Source organism: Tiliqua scincoides, chromosome 9 (genome assembly GCF_035046505.1).
Source record: "Tiliqua scincoides isolate rTilSci1 chromosome 9, rTilSci1.hap2, whole genome shotgun sequence".
Taxonomy (NCBI): Eukaryota; Metazoa; Chordata; class Lepidosauria; order Squamata; family Scincidae; genus Tiliqua; species Tiliqua scincoides.
Genome location: NC_089829.1, coordinates 24,941,663 through 24,958,289, shown reverse-complemented (window position 1 = coordinate 24,958,289; position 16,627 = coordinate 24,941,663). Strand labels below are relative to the sequence as shown.

General features: G+C 47.1%; 2 protein-coding genes and 1 long non-coding RNA gene across 9 annotated transcripts in view; 1 reads left to right on the top strand and 2 right to left on the bottom strand.

Annotated features, from left to right (window-relative positions):
• KIAA0513 (KIAA0513 ortholog) overlaps nt 1-10,862 on the bottom strand; it is a 55,431-nt gene extending 44,569 nt beyond the window's left edge. For 4 of the 6 annotated variants that reach the window (XM_066637592.1, XM_066637595.1, XM_066637593.1 and 1 more), the window contains exon 1: nt 10,763-10,862. The gene's annotated coding sequence lies outside the window, so the exon portion shown is untranslated. The remainder of the gene's footprint in view (nt 1-10,762) is intronic. The other 2 variants (XM_066637601.1, XM_066637600.1) reach the window with 2 other exon arrangements.
• A 12-nt stretch (nt 10,863-10,874) lies between these two features.
• LOC136660426 (uncharacterized) overlaps nt 10,875-16,627 on the top strand; it is a 9,469-nt gene continuing 3,716 nt past the window's right edge. Inside the window, exon 1 of the long non-coding RNA XR_010794899.1 lies at nt 10,875-11,098. This is a non-coding gene — a long non-coding RNA (uncharacterized lncRNA). The remainder of the gene's footprint in view (nt 11,099-16,627) is intronic.
• Nucleotides 13,374-16,627, bottom strand: part of FBXO31 (F-box protein 31) — a 27,536-nt gene continuing 24,282 nt past the window's right edge. For both annotated transcript variants that reach the window (XM_066637590.1, XM_066637591.1), the window contains one exon: nt 13,374-16,546. In XM_066637590.1, the coding sequence (XP_066493687.1) occupies nt 16,324-16,546 (223 nt within the window). In that variant the 3' untranslated portion in view covers nt 13,374-16,323. The remainder of the gene's footprint in view (nt 16,547-16,627) is intronic.

The following is a 16,627-nucleotide window of genomic DNA, read 5'->3' as shown; positions in this document are numbered from 1 at the left end:
TTGGGATGGGGTAGCCAATACATTGACTAAATCAACATTCAGCAGATTGATGGCTAATGCTGGGGTCCTTCCCGTTTAGAAATCCAAATGCATTATTGTTAAAGGAACTGCAGATGAATAATCTACCTACAATAGGAAGAACCTGTTGCAGTCTTCCACCACTGTATCAGTGAGCACCACAGGGGAATTCCACATTACATGAGAATGCTTTGCAACATTTACTAGTCTGCTTTGAGGTGGCATCAATAATTAAGAGGACACCCTTCAAAACAATAGGCCAACAGAGAGAACTTGTTGTGACACCATCCAGCCTCCCCCACCTCCTACTTGTTGGCTTCAGAAATCTGTGTTCTCATCTTACAGTCAGCACTCATCCCCTGACTACACACTATGCCATTCTTAAAATTCCTAACCCCCTAAAGGTTTCCAGTCTTTATTCCATTTTGGGCAAACTAGCTTGACTTCTCCATTGATTACAAGCATGCAGCAAATGTGTTACAGAATACATTTGCAGAATACACTTCAAGTTAATTACTGCAATTCTTTGCCCCCCTCCCAACCAGAATAAGCTTGCCTCAAGTTGGAACACAGAAGGAAAATGGCCTCAGAGCAAAAAAAAAAAAACCCTCCTCCCCCATGCCCCGACAAGCAATGTGCAAATTACATATTCTACTTTTCTTTTCATAGTTCATCTCTGCCCTGGGACTTTTTTAGAGTACTGACACTTAAAACCAAAACAAAAGCAGCACAATGGAGCATTCTCGAAGAAGCAGCTTATAATACAGTCTTTAAGGATGTAGATGATGGCTGTCCTTCTCCAAGAACTTAGATGGCAACACATCCCAGTAGCCTGTGTTGAATACAGACCATAACACAATGCAGTCTATCACATTCTGTGCCAGGCATGGCTGCAGGTTCAAGGGAGCCCCCACATCCCTTTCATCTGATGGACCCCCTCCTCTGAGAGTGGGATTCCCCCAAGGTTCATGGGGAGCTTCACCTGGGCAGAAACGGTGGCATGGGATTTTTCTTGGTCTTTTCAGCAGCCACAATGAGGTGGCTATCATTTCCTTTCTCCTAGGCTGCCATTTTCCCCCTCCATGCACTAAATAACACAATCTCCTAACAATGTTAAGGGGATTGCAGGGAAAAAGGTCATCTGGCAGCTCAACCGTGGTCAGCCCCAATCATCCCTGGTGGGTGTCAGCAGATGTCCAAGCCGGAGCTGCAACCTCCAATCCAGCCCTGGCACAGAACGTGCTCAAGACATTTATATGGCTGAGTCCCAGGAAAGGTTTATTTTATCATCTGGGTGCTACCTCCAGCCTCTTTCAAAAGAGTTTATCTACTGAAACAGTGAGGGACTTTACTTCCTCTGACATTCAGCGGCCTCAACTATAAGCAAGCTGCAGCCCAAGGAGTCAGGGGGCTGACAGGAGCAAAAGACTGTACAACTAAGACTTCAGCAAGAACTTCCAGTTTGGCCTGGGTTTTGGCAACAAAGGTAGAGAGAGCCACTTCTGTGGCTGCCAAGTGCTGGCTTTCAGGGGTATTTTTAATATAATCTACTGGTTGTGGTTGGCAGGAGCCCCCAAATTTTACAGCACGAGGTGGATTAGTAACTTTCAAGGCCTGCAGAAAACAAGGGCTGCAACATTTAACTGATTTATTATTTTAAAAACAAACTTTAAATCTTAAAAGGTTCCCTGATTAATTGGGCAGGCTTTGGGTTTTTTTTTAAAAAGGTTTGTGTACATGCATGCATGTGCACTTTTACACAACAATGGCTTACAAAAAGTGCCATCTTGGAAGAGGCATTCCCCTTTCCTCTCTCTCACACACAAACACACAGCATGCCTCTTCTGAGAGGAGGCCTACTAGACACACAAAGAGGAAGAATGCTTCTTACTCTTGAACTATTGCTTTTCTCCACATGCAAATTTAATCAATGGATGGAATTTTTTTTAAAGAAGAATTTTTTTTACAAGAAACTTGTAAAAGAGATACAAACACCCAATACAAACCCCAGAAAGGGAACTTAACCACTGTCAGTCACCCAAAAGCTGGAATGAGTGGGATGGCCACATTTGTCACCAAAGCCGCTTGCTGAAAGTCTGTGCCTTGTTCCAGCTGTTAACTCTGCCCTCCAGCAACCCACGTGCTGCCCCAGTTTTCTTCAGTCCCGCAACACAGGATCCTCTCAGGCAAAAGGATGAGAAAGCAGGAGAGACTCACCATTGGAGAGCTGAGTTACTAGGCTAACGTTTGAACCAGTGGCAACAGACCAAGGGAAGAGGGTGAGAATGACAGTGCCATTTCATTGCCTGCATCTTTGGGGGGGGGGGAATAAATGTCAGCATCTTGGTCCTAGAATTTAGTGTAATTGCTGAGACGATTGATAGCAAGTTCTTGAAAATCATTCTCCTTTGCTGCAGGGGGAGGGGGATTAAGCAGATGGAAAGCTTTTGTCGGCTGCATCAGTGCAGAATGGAGGAGGAAAGAGCCAAATGCAATGGGGGGGGGAAGAGAGAGACTCCATATCCTCCATATTCATATTGCGGGGTGCATACTGCATTAAGAAGCTTAACCAAAGGGATACATCTGTCCCCCAGTCCAGGGCTGCTGAATATTTTGGAGCAACCAAGTTCCCTTAGGAAGTCCATCTTCCAGCTTTTAACCCATTTTTGCCTAGCTCTTAGGTGTACACATTTGGTCCCTGTTCCGTATATGCAACATTGGGCAGAAATGGCTAAACCAGAGCAAAGTCACATCCCTGAGAAGTAGCTTCATCACCGTATAGAGTCACGCAGGGTTAACAGGCCGTCTTAGGAGGATGGGAGGCAGGCCCTGCTATGTTGCAATACAAAGTGATAGAAACAATGCCTGGATTAGCTGCACTTTTGCAATCACAGGCTCACTGTCATCCCAACTGGCCCCTGAGGTCTAGAAGAGATCCCCCACTTCCTCCCTCTCCCCACAGCACCACATGAATTCAGGCTCACCTGGCAAACCTGAACCTGGCAACTGATTGAGGAAATGCAGATGGGAGTCCCTCTTTAAACAGTGCAGGATTATGAGAGGGAATTTGCTGCTGAAGGGTGTGGTGACAGCCAGGTGCTTAGATGGCTTTTAAAGGACACCAGACACATTCTTGGAGGAAGAGAGGTTTACCGCTAGGTATTAGTCATGATGACTCTATAGAGCCTCCATGTACAGGGGCAGTAGGCTGTTAAATGCGACTTGCTGGGGCAGGTTACTGCCTTCATGCCCTGCTTGTCAGCAGCATCCAGTTGGCCACTGCAGAAAACAGGATGCAGGACAAAAAAGACCCACTCCAGGCTCATCCAGCAGGGCTCTTATGTTTGCAATGGAACTCAAGGCAGGTCCTCAGCCTTCCATCCAGAAACAGATCAAACCAGCTTCAGCTGCACTGCTGCATCTGGTGCTTTCAGACCATGCCTCTTTTTTTTTTTTTAAAGACTCTGACTTTAGAAAATGCTCTGTTACCCAACACTTCAGCTCACATCTTTCAGCAACACACCGGAGGCCAGCACTGGCAAAACGGCTCCTTTAGCTATCCCAAAAAGATGTTAACATAGCAAGCAGGGTTTCACGTAGCACTTACAGGATTCACCAAACCAGTTAAAGAAGCAGAGGGGTGTGCAGCATTCCTCTGGTGCAACCTCTTTGCCTCACATTCTCTCCTAGGCCTCCTCCCTTCCCCTTCCTCCAACATTTCCTCCTCCTCCTCCTGCATGACACAGAGAGCAAAAAGCAGAATAAACTTTGTTTGCTCACTGAAATACTGCACTGTGTATCTTATAACTTCCCCTTCTCAGCTGCTTAACACATGCAAAGAGGTTGTTTTCAATTCATGGCCTACCCTGCCTAAACACACAAGGCAGAGCAACAACTGAACCAGTCCTTGAAATTCTCAAATTCAGTGAAGTTATTTAAACTATTTAACATTTCTGACACTATCTAAGGGGCACCCCATGAAACTACTGTAATTTGCAACAGATGTTAAAGAGAGCAAGAGTTAAATCTCTGCCCCAGACACTATGCAAGTGACTTGTGGAACTCACTGCTGCATGATACTGTGAAAATACTTTGGTTCAATACAAGAACTGAAAGAGGTGGAGGAAAGGAGAGCCTTGAAAAATCTGTTTTGCATCAAGCAATTAGCCAGAATGGCATCAGATTCCAAGGAAGAGGAGGTAGAAGTCTGTACCTTCTTCAATCAATGCATGGTCTTATTTACTTTCATCACAGGTTCCTCAAGGTGCTGGGATGTAACAGGTAGAAATGCCTCACCTAAAGCTTTATGACAAGTAGTTGCAACATTATTGGATTCAGAGACAAGTAAAGAGACATTTAAGGAAAGGGCAAATTGAGAGACTGATGTGTATACTTACCACAAATGCAAAGTGTTGCTGGAAAAAAAAAATTACCAGGAGTCAAAAAAAATCTGATGGCAAAACCTAGAAAACAAGAAATTCATTTCTCTGCAAGACGAGCACAAGAACCGCCTTCTAAATTGGTTCTCTTCCTCCTGCCAGATGCCCTGGGAAGCATGGGGGGGGGAGAGCTGGTTCTTACTGTCTATCCCCAACAGTTGGAACACAAAGGTAGATTCCCTCTAACTATGGAGTCTCCACTTTTAGCTATTAAGGCTAATGGCTGTAAAAGTACTGCATTTGCCTAATCTTTGGAAGCCATTTTACAGCTGTGGCCTTGCCATCCCTTACTGAAAGGAATTCCATAAATTAATCCCATTTTGTGTGACATGCTCTTATTTATTTAAACTCATTTTAACAAAAAAAATGGTCAAAGCTGCTTTAAAATACAGCAAAAACAAAACAAAGCAATAAAAACAAATTCAAAACAATAATACACATAGCAGTAGGGTTTTTTTTAAATTGAATTTTAAAGAGCAGATTTAAACATTCTGAGAACAGCAAAAATTCTCAGAGAACAGCAGCCTCTTAAATACAAGAGATGGGGCCCAGTTGGTATCCCCAGGGAAGGGATTCCATAATTGTGGCACAATCACCATCTCCAACACTCACCAAAACATCATTTGTCTAGAGAACAGCGCCTATGCAGTCCACACCAAGGCCCAGTCAGCTTCTTTTCTCTCAGGGTCAAATCTTATCCAGTTCTCCAGCTCTGATGCAGCCATGCACTGCAACCTTTGGTGAACAGTTGATAGTTTTGGAAGCCTCCTCAAAGTAAGATAATTTTGTTCCCTTGCCTCAGGACTGCATTGCAGTTGCATCGATACTGGGAAGTTGGATAAGACTGGGGCTCTTAGACTTACTTCAGAAGAACTTATCTTAGGGCCTGATCCAAACAGGCCCACACCAGTGCAGAGTGTAGCAAACACGCCATAAGGCATGCCTGCAACACTTACTGCTGGGCTGACACGGGTGCTGGCAAAGAGAAAGCCCACATTGGGCAGAGAAACAACAACCGCCGCCTGGAGCTCTGGGCGAGCGCCAGGAAGCAGAGTGGTAAGTCGGGGAGGCATTTTGGGGTGGGGGGAGGGTAGTGGGAAGGCATGGCAGGAGAGTATGGAGATGGCTTCAGGCTCTTCCACCATATCCTAAACCCCCTTCTGGCCGGGAGACCCGACACAGGTCTCCTCGAATCAGTGCCCACTTAATAGTGGGCTCAGATCCGAGGAGACCCATTGGGGCCGCCTGGGGATTACACTAAGTGTAAGCTCCCTGACGACGAGTAGACCCCCTTGCTGCTTCCCAGACCCATGGGATGCAGCAGTAGTCATTTTGGTGCTGCTGCAGCCCTGGCTGCTAGCAAGCACAGGATTGGCTATTAATCTTCTAGAAGGGCTCAACATTTTAGCAACAAAGAATTTGAATTTGGCTTGTAAAAAAAAGACACACCATTGGCTTCAGAGATCCAACATACTTTTTTCTGCCTTGGATTTGCTTGCACTGTGGGCTGCATGTCAGAGACCTTCACTGGTTCCCACTTTTAAACATGTTTTGTATCCTGTGAGTCCAAATGCTGCATGTTCCTGAAGCTGAAAACTCGGAAATGACTTCAAGAAAGAGCAAAATAAGAGGAGAGGGCACAAATGTTCATTTTCTCTTCTTTCCACTCCTCAGAGAGACATCAAGGATAGCTCTGTAAAGAGCCAGGATAGCCTATCACAGTGATCAATCCCAAGATGGGTTTGGAAATCATGAGATCAGAAAGCCAACGTGGAGCTCTTTTCTTCTGTCGCCACAAAGGCATGTTGTGATCACCTTTTGAAGCTCTTGTCTGGTTCCTTGAAGGCTACACACTTCTTACAACTGCAATAGTAGCAGCAACAAAAACAAAACCCTGAGATGCTCAAGATTTAAACAACATTCCAAAAAATCATCATCATAGCAGTCAGACACCAGGACTGTTTATGCAGCAGGTAGGAAGGGGCGAGAGCTCTGCTTGGGCTACCACTGCCCTGAGCCAAGAGGCACAGGTAGTCAAATATCATTAACAAAACCCATAAAAGTGCTGTTTGCACTAAACATTTCTCAAAGCTCCAGGCTGTAATCTGAGCCAAGTAAGTAAATAAAAATGCAAGCAGCTTTCCTCTCTCTCTCTCTCTTCCCGTGTGTGTGTGTGTGTGTGTGTGTGTGTGTGTGTGTGTGTGTGTGTGAGAGAGAGAGAGAGAGAGAGAGAGAGAGAGAGAGAGACCGACCGACCTTCATGGGCCAGACTGGATCAAGAAGGATCTAGCAAACAGCCTGGAAGAGGCTAAGGTTCTGATGCTGCCAAAGTTAAGCAGCTGTGTACCCCACAGCCCTTTTGAATGAGAAACCACTGGAGAGCCTCTGCAAGAACTGCTGTGACAGACCAGCCTGCATCAAGCCAGGAACCCTTCTTGCACCTCACACAGGATACCCTGCAAAAGCGCCTCTCCCCAGAAGGCACGGAACTGCCTAAAAATAATGCACTGTGCATCTTCCACGTAGGCATTTATGGACACAGTCTTCCATCAAGGCAGACAGATCCTTGCTCCATCTAGCTCAGCTTTGCACCCACTGCTTTGGTAGTGGCTGTTCACAATTTCAGATAGGGTCTTTTCCAGCTCTGCCTGAAGAAGCTGCCAGGGATTGAACCCAGGCCCATCTGCATGCAATGCCTGGCCTCTCCCACTGAGTGATGGGCCTATCTCTCCCCACTCTGCCCAGCCCATCCCCTTCTTATAATCTTGTCTTACTAGTACATCGTCTCTACGTGTCTCCACTTCCGCCCCAGTAAAAGTTTCAAATAGTTTCTTACCTTCCTTATGGAGAAATGCACCAGCCTCAGGTGCAGGTCCACCAAAGTTAAGGTGCACAAAAAAATGCCTTTTCTGGAACCTTTATTATACACCAATCATTCTCTCCAGGATCCTGCTTTCCTACAAACCTTCCACTAGCCAACTCAAACAAGAAGCAGAGCTGATAAAGGACTGTACAAGGATCAAAGCCAATTTGCACTTACTAAGAGTAATCAGAAGCGAAAGGTGAACAGAACAAAGCCTCTGCCGCCCTGTGGAAACTGCTGTAATCCAAAGGAGACTTTGTTGAAGGAGCTGCATTCCAGGACTGGTTCAACATAAAATTTTATCACATGAACTCCAATAATACAGGCACATCCCAAAGAGTGGAACCTCCACGGGGTAGCATCATTCCCTGCTCAAGAGTTTAGTGGCTGTGGTCAAACTGGTAAGGGGGATGATTTGCTCTTAATTATTTTTAACAGTGTGTGTCAAATTCAGTGTGATGCAGAGATCAGAGTGTCGTACCAGAGTGAGAGAAATGCAAGTTCAAATCCCCATTTGGCCAAAAAGCCTGCTAAATGACCCTGGGCCAGTCCCAGGTTACATGTCATCCCATCGGTGGTTCTATATGGAAGATTCCAGGGGATCCCATATGACAAGCGAAGCTGTCTGTGCAAACTGGGGAGAATAGAGTCAATTTCACATATGCTTTTGCATTGCCCATTTTATTCTGATAAGAACATAAGAGTCCTACTGGATCAGGACAAAGGCCCATCTGGTCCAGCTTCCTGTATCTCACAGCAGCCCACCAAATGCCCCAGGGAGCACACAAGACAACAGACACAACCTGCGTCCCAGTGCCCTCCCCTGCATCTGGCAATTAGAGGCAGACTGCCTCTAAAACCAAGAGCTCGCACGTATCTCCGCTCTAAGTATTTAGGATCAATACTGATAAAGATGAGGGGTTGGTCAGATGCAGAAAAAATTCACCTTCCTCTAAAACAGGGCTGTTCAAACTTTTTGGCAGGAGGGCCACATCATCTCTCTGACACTGAAGAGGGGGCTGGGAATAAAATTTGAATAAATTTACATAAATGAATATATTAGAGATGGAACTTATATGAATGAATGAAGGTCTTGCAATAGCTCAAGGCCTATAAAAGACCTAGCACAAAGCTAGGCCGATGTTTCCTTCACTGCTGCTACTACATCACAGATGTCAAACAGCAAGCAGCCCTTGTCTCACAGCTCACGCAAGAATTCAAACCGTCACCTTCATGCTGAGAGCAGTTGTGTCGGGCCAGCATGGGCTCCAGCAAGTCTTTGGAGGGCCAGAGACTCATTGGAGACTGGGGGCTCCCCGTGGGCCAGACTGGGAGTCCTCAAGGGCCGCAAGTGGCTCCCAGGCCGGGGTTTGGGCACCCCTGTTCTAAAAGATACCATGACTGAAAAGATTTGAGGAGATTGTTACATATATAGCTCGTGTAGTTAAGCTGTGCAGTAAATGAGCTGTGTCTGTATTTCATGAAGTTTACTATGTCTGCATTATAATCAAAATTTTAACTCAATGTCTCTTCTTACTATTATTGTTTGTATGCCAATAAAGGTTTCTATCTATTTACCTGGGCCAGTCACAATCTCTTTTGACCTACCTCACAGGGACATTGAGAAGATAAAAGGGGGGAGGGGAGAACCACGTAGGATTCTTTGAGCTCCTTGGAACAAGGGCAGGTACGTACTAACAATCAAAAAGCCAGATTTTCACACACATCCACACACTTCAGTTTGAAAAAGGCAGAAACACAAACACACCAGCACATTTACTTCAACAGAAACTCCCTCAATGATATACCAAGAGGATATCTGAAGTACCAATAACTCTGTATCAATCCTCGACAATGACTTGTCCTTAGCACCCCTGCAACCAGTTTTTTCCATGCCTGGCAAAGTCTCACAGTTGTACATACACACACATCCAATGAGCATTGCAAGAGACTTAAGCTGTGGACAAGGTGATGGCTGCTGAAATTGAAAGTTTCTACTATCCAGATAGATTGCTCCTGTTCAGGAGCTACTCCCTCCTAGCTGATGATCAAGGCTGAACACCTCCAATTTTCCCCTCCTCCAGACTTTCATTATCTTGCACCTTAAGATGTTTTGGTTTGTTGGGCTACACACACACACACACAGGAAGTGAATGGCTGCAGGGATGTCACTATGCCCAACCTGCTGCCCTTACTAAGCCTCTCCTGGAGTGGCTACCTAGCATGTTATCTAAAGCCTTGAAACCTCACTTCTTTCATCCACACTGGAAAAACTACACAACAGTAACCTCATATTACTTTAATTGCCAGTGAATTTTCTGCACCAGGTCATGTAGTGGAAAATACCCACCAGCAGTGGCATACCTAATCCATCTGCCGCCCAGGGTCTCAAAAATTTTTTGCACCCTATGTGACAAAAATAAAATTTAATTAAGAAAACAAATCAAGAACCATTATTAATTGGCAACATTATTGTCTTAGCTTTTTGTTGCCACATCACAGGCCTGCAGGTTCAGACCCTTCTCTGTTTTGATTCACTGTCAGCCTCTACCAAATGTGTATGTTCTTTTTTTTATGTGCTCTGGTTTGTGATAAGATAACTGGGCTGGATGGGTGGAATTTATTTTGACATTTGCCTACTATAGCACCTATTTTCAAGATACATGACCTCCCTCCCTTTCTGAGCAATTCACACGCAGAAAAGTTCACAGTCAAAATCAATACAGTTGACTGTAATAAAATGCACACATGGGGTGCTTTTGGGGTGCAGTTTTAACATGTAGCTGGTCTTGCAGCATATTTGGATTAACCCATTTCTGCCCAGCCCACAAGTGTACACATTTGATCCCTGTTGGGCAGAAATGGCTTTTAAAAAGAAAATAAAGATGAGCACAACTGCAATTTCTTTTCCCCCCAGGAGTATCCTTGTTTCTTGGAGGACTGGACTCGTTCAATTCCTTCCCAACTCTAGGAACCAAAGGAGCAGCATCTTCAGTGTCTCTTCCTGGGCCACCAGGATATTCCCTGGTACAGGATTCCTGCCCAGCCTATACAACTTGGAACCATCCCAAATCCCCACGCTTGGGGGGGGGAGGGGGGTTGGCTGACCTTAGTGAGAGATGCAAGTGCACTCTGCATTTGTTCAGAGGTGCTCTTCTCTGCCACCAACCTGTCATTGCAAAGGCGAGGGAGGGGAAGAAGCTGGCTTTAGATAAGAGAGGAAGCGCAGCCCTCAGCGCGAGGTTGAAGCCTTCATGGAAAGTAACCAGAAATAAGCAACAAAATTTCCAAGGCGCATCAGCGAATGGGGGAGAAGAGAGGAGAGGGGGCGGGAAGGGTCGCAAAGGAGGCTGGCTGCTTCTCGAGCCCTCTGCACATGCCCAGAGACCCCCTCCCCGCTGCCTTCTCCACCTGCCCCTGGCAGCGCGTCCCGCTCCCTTACCTGCACCTGCACCTGCTCCCTCCCCGCAGTCGCTCCCGGTGGCTGGCCGGGGGTCCTCCTCCAGGCTGCAGAGCGCAGACTCCGAGCCGCGGCTGCAGGAGGAAGGGCCGGGGAGAGCGCAGCGGCTGCCACGTGAGGACGGCAGGAGGAGGAGCCGGGGAAGCCCAGGCGGCGCGGCCCGCGGGCAAGGTGACCCGGGCGGGCGGCCAGGTGGCGCACCTGCCGTCCTCTGCACGCTGGTTCCCGGGGGAGGGAGAGCAGGCTCGCCTTGCAAAGGCTGCGCCCCTGCGCGCGCTGATTCAGGAGCACATCCTACGAGGAGCTGTCTACTCAGAAGTAAGTCCCATTATAGTCAATGGGGCTTACTCTCAGGTCAGTGTGCATAGGATTGCAAGCTCCTAATCCTATGCATGTCTACTCAGAAGTAAGTCCCATTGTCAATGGAGTTTACTCCCAGGTAAGTGGGTAGGATTACGTGCTTGCAAGGTTACAAACTAGGAGACCTGTGCTTCCAAGGCTGTAAGCATTCCCAGCCGCATCTCCCACGAGCAGAGTCCTTAGGATCCCTGGCTGAACCCGAGGAGACTTACAGCCCAGTCCTGTGCAAGTCTACTCAGAAGTAAGTCCCGTGATAGTCAATGAGGCTTTTTCCCAGGAAAGTGTGGCTAGAATTGCAACCCTGCACCATAGGAGACGTACATGTCTCTCAATCTTGCAGTTGAACTTACAGCGCAAGCCTTGCTTGCCTACTCAGAAGTAAGCCCCATTATGTTAAGTGGAACTTATTCCCAGGAAGGTGTGTATACTAGAATTGCAGCCCCAGCCTCGGTGTCTTGAGCGTGCAATCAATGCTGAGCAAGGAGCAGCATTTCGAGCATCGCTGTGCGGGGGGACGCAGGCGCAAGAGACTCGCTTCCAGGGCTTTACTGCATTTGTTCTCATCGCTCTGGGAGGTTTCCCCTGCTGCAATCGGGGGGGGGGGGGGGAACCAAGCCGCCTTTCTCAGTGTGTGAGCGCCCTCTGCCGCTGCAGACCCACACCTGGGAAACTTTTGCAAGACGTCAGAAATCAAGGGGTAAAAGGAGTGTGGGCACTTGGGGGCTTTCAGCCATTTCTGCCTAACGTTACATATACGCAACAGGGATCAAATGTGTACACCTGTGGGCTGGGCAGAAATGGGTGTTAATGTGCCCCGCACTGCTTTCTTGCAGGCAGCTGGATGCAGGGGTTGCACATGGCACTTACTCTGTTTTATCAGAGCCAAGAATATTTTCTCAGTCCTGCCCAGCAAAGGTTCCCTCCCTGCAACAGCAATGCAAAGCTTCCTGCTTGCAGGTTCTGCCTCTTCTGTTGCTTCCAGTGGAGCACTGATGAAGTGGCTCTTAATGGCCCCTTAAGTGCCCTTCTTTCTTCAAAGGGTAGGAGAGGTAAAGCTTTATCCAGAGCCCACTACCACCTGAGCTGGTGAGGACCCAGGCTAGGCCTTCTCAGTAGGCTTCTGCATTTCCTTTCTCTGGGGTCCCATTGAGCATTCACCCTGCCAGTTTTTACAGGGTCTGTTCAACATCTAATTATTCTCTCTTATTGTATAATTACTCTGATGGGAAGGTGTTTCTGCAACTTGCTGCAATTTGTGTCTGCTGCTCTTCTTAGAGAGTGTGTGTTTAATTGAACATGTTGCACTTTGACATTTCACTATCTTTTGCCACTGATAAGGGAAGGGGGCTTCTGTAGCTAAATGGCAGCACACACATTGTAAGATAAATAAGCATTGCATTAAAAACAATGGACCAGGCCATTACTAATAACCAACTTTTGCTGGATTATGCCAATTGTGTTTTAAGTGTAGGGGTGCAAAAGAAAAGGCCAAGGAAAGGTATAGATAGATCTGGAATTTAGGATACCCCAGAACTTGGAAACTTGACCCAATTCAGGTCTCTTCACATGTTACACCTGAGTAGTTTATCTGGAGACAATCATCATTAATCTGCATTTGGCCAGTTATTCCTATGTTTCATATAATGCAGGTATAATCTGTTGCGCTGCACAGGCTGTTGATCTGTTATAGTGAACCCAAGTACTATAGCCATTCACACCCCTTTTCTTTCCTCTGACTGGAGCCAGAGTTAGGCCCAGCTACACATTATACAGATCAAGGTGGCAAAATCCTAAATTGTTCCACTTCACACTGCAAAATGAGGAATCATATTCTAGAATTATCTACCTGCAAAAGGTATTCTACATGTAGGTAGGTTAATCAGGGAAAGGTCTGCACTAGACATGTGCAGTGGAGGTGGAGGTGGGGATAGCATGGGGAAGCATTCTAAAACATGAGTCTGAAATAGAATTCTAGTATTCTACCTTACAGCTCAAGCCTATGTAAAAGTAGGTCCCACTGTGTTCAATAAGACTTACTCCTAGGGGTGTATAGGATTTACCAATTTACCCTTTGACTGCATCCATGGCCCCCCCAGTACGATGAAATCTTGGGTCTTTTTGTTCCATAGGAGATACTTTAAGGGATAATGAGCTTCAACAGGAGCTGGGGACCCTCCAGCCAACTTTTGAAGCCCCCAAATGCAAGAATCAGTCATGGTCACAAAATCTGGTTTTGTTTTTTTAATTATTTTTAATTATCTGAAATTGGAAAAGGCTCCTTGGGCAACAATAAGCACGGTGGAAAAGGAGGATGAAAACAGAGCGCTGACATCCAGGACACAGCTCTGTCTTGGCCTTGGCAGCAGCAGTTCTGTCCCACAGCTCCCCAGACAAAAATGCAGGTTTTTGGTGAACAAGGAAGTAAATGTGGCAGGCCTGGCAGGTGGCAAGCTAGTGGGTGAAGCAGGCCCTGAATCCGCACAGCTAGGAGTCAGGTGGCCATGAGTTGTCTTACACACAACACTTCCCCCCACAGCCAGCAGCTTCCCCCTGACTTAAGCCACAAAATCCAGGCTGCAGCACAGCGCTTGAGGCACCCTACTAAAGGGTAGAAGTGGGACAGGCAGAGCCTGGTAACTCCAGCAAGCAAGACACATCATTCACTGTAGGGAAAAGCAAACAATCCCATCCCACACCCATGTTCATAACAGCAACTGTGGTGCTATCAGAGGGCTAGAGAGGCCACAGGACCCCTACCCCCCCCCCCTTTGGAATAGGGCCACCCTCTCCCAAAGGGAGAAAACCATCTCTGTGCAGCTGAAGGATGGTCAAATGCCCAGCACAAGAGCTGGGAATCAGCTCATCCCACCCACAACAAAGCCCACCCAACTACTTTTGCTCCTGTTTGTCCCCATTATCCAGGATGTTGTCAGGACCCCATTCCCCCCACTGAAACACAGAGTGCAAGTTCTTCACAGCAGGGACCCACTTATGTTGCTCTGTCATGTGCCAGGGAATTGATCGCATTGGAACCCCCTCAACAAATGCCAGTTTCCTATCATTTTGTTGTGCTGTGTTATGACCAAGAAACAGAGGCCGGGGTGGAGTAGTGCAGAAAAGAGCAGGCTCCATTCCCTGTGGATAGGTCCCACACCCCCTTCCTTTTCCCCAAAAGCAACTCATCATTCATGTCCATGGGAAAGAACAGAAACCATTACCATACACTTGGAAAACAGGGTAAAAGGAGGACAAAGCCAACCCTCTGCCTCTGAAGGAAGGATACTGCAGGAAGCTGCATCCTTGCACATGCATAGGTGCATACCAGGACCTTGTCTTTCTACCCCTCCTGCCTTAGGGACAGACTTTTTTTTAGCTAATGGTACTAACTAGGTGTGCCATTAGAGGCAGCGCAAGTGTTTTTTATGCAAAAGACCCTCAGTTCAATCTCCAGCGAAAAGGACCTCAGGATGTCTGTCCTTGTGGCCAGAAAGTGTAAGTGCTCTGTCTGGGGGAACGTTCAAAGGTGGACAAGTCAGATCGTGCCTGCCCTGCATTCTGTAGGCACATCAGAAAAGAATGGGCGCATGGTGATAGCTGCTTTGTGGCTGATCAGTACTAGTGTAAAGATGTTGACAATCCTTAACCAGCCTTAGAGAACTCCTGGCTTCAAGAATAGACCACTGGAAATGCAGCTTAAGGGTGACCCACCAGAGGACTGGCAATTCTGTTGGCATTTCAGCATGGCTCCAGGCAGGCAGGCCTCATTTGCACCCAAGGGCACCTGGTGCTGCAGCCCCTGCCCATAACTTACTGAGCCAGTAAAGGAGAAAATGGTTGTCAGACTTCTGTTCTGCTCCATTTCAACAGGGCTGTGGCCTGGGGGTCACTTATTCAAGAAGCAAGCCATCTTCTGCATCATGCAAGATTTTGCTCCTGTCTCTGCAGAATGATCCATGTCTCAGCTCCTCTGCTGCCTTTTCACCACCTGTTTTTTCCCCAGTCCTGCCTCTCTGCTTCTGGCATTCACGTTGTTCAGACTGACGGCCTTCACTCCCTCCCTCTTTCCACAGAGCCTCTTCTATCTCTGACCATCCCGCTTATCCTCTTCCGGGGGTAGGTTATATGTATGAGTTTCAATCTGGCTACAGTGCAGCTGTAGGCCCTTGAGTCTGCAAAGAATGGATATATGCCTGCTGGGCCTGTAAGAAGCTAAGGCCCATCTCCCTTTTTCACAGAACTCTGTTAGTTCAGCCAAGCTACCCTGCATGCTCATACAGATTAGTGTGTGTGCACTCTCACTCTATGGCTTGACATGCATCTCACGGCAGAGACAACATTGCAAGAAAGCAAAATGCAGATTCAAAACCAGCCGCCCTCCCACCGTTGTTGGCCAGCAACTGGTATCCAGCCAAACATGGAGGGTTCGCTGCAGCTACTCAGTCCTATGAGTATATCTGTATATGACTTATCTTTCATGAATTGGGATTTGTTTTAACACAAATGATCTTTCCTTTTAAAGCCATCTAAGTGAGTAGCCATCACTTCTTGTGGCAGAGAATTCCACAGCTTAATTCTGGTCTAGTCTGGTCTTTCTTCTGTCTTTCCTGCAAATTTTGTCACTTGGTTTGATAGGAGGGCCCCACCTTCTAGTATCATACCTTTATTATGTTCCCCATTTAGTCACCAGTTTTCTAAAGTTCAACTGCATTTTAGTTTTCCTTGTAGGAAATATACTCTGGAAAGAAGCACAAGGCTATGAAGTCACCAGAAGGGGAACTTGCTTGCCTACAGAGAACACTAGCTGGTTGCACGTGTTCTCTCTCTCTCTCTCTCTCTCACTCACTCACACACCTCTTCCATTCAATTATTTACATCCTCTGCCAGGGGCTGGCATCATTTTCCCCACTCAGATCCCACCCTGTCAGGAAAAGAATAAAACACACAAGCGTGCTCAGCTGCCTTTTTGGCAGGCTGCCCTCCAAAGATTCAGAGCTATATTACAAATTATACATCACATACTGGGGAAGCATAAATTAGTGCGCTAAGGAGCATGTGCACATTTTGGTAAAAAGGCCAAACTGAGAAGGACATGCTGTCTCTCATTCCAAGGCTCCTGTGGTGGGCACCTCTCGCCCCAGACAGGGAAAGTGGATCTCCCCCTTCCCCTTGCTGGGCAGTCCACATCAGGACGTCAGCAACTGAATGTTTTTCAGCATCTCATCAAAAGCCTCCCGCGATGGGGCCTCGGCGTTCTGGAAGGAGACCTTGATCCGGCTGTAGAGGCTGAACGACTGAAGCTCCAGCCAGATGAAACCAAAGCGGTCGTCATCGAACAGGACAAACACACCGGGCGTCCACCCAGGGCTGGTGAAGCCGTGGGCAGCCACGAGTCCTGTGCCGTAGAAGCTACACAGAAAAGGCAAGAAAGGATGCAGTGAAAGCCTCCCTGTGGGATTAAGGCTTCACTCTACTGGTTCTAGAAATTAC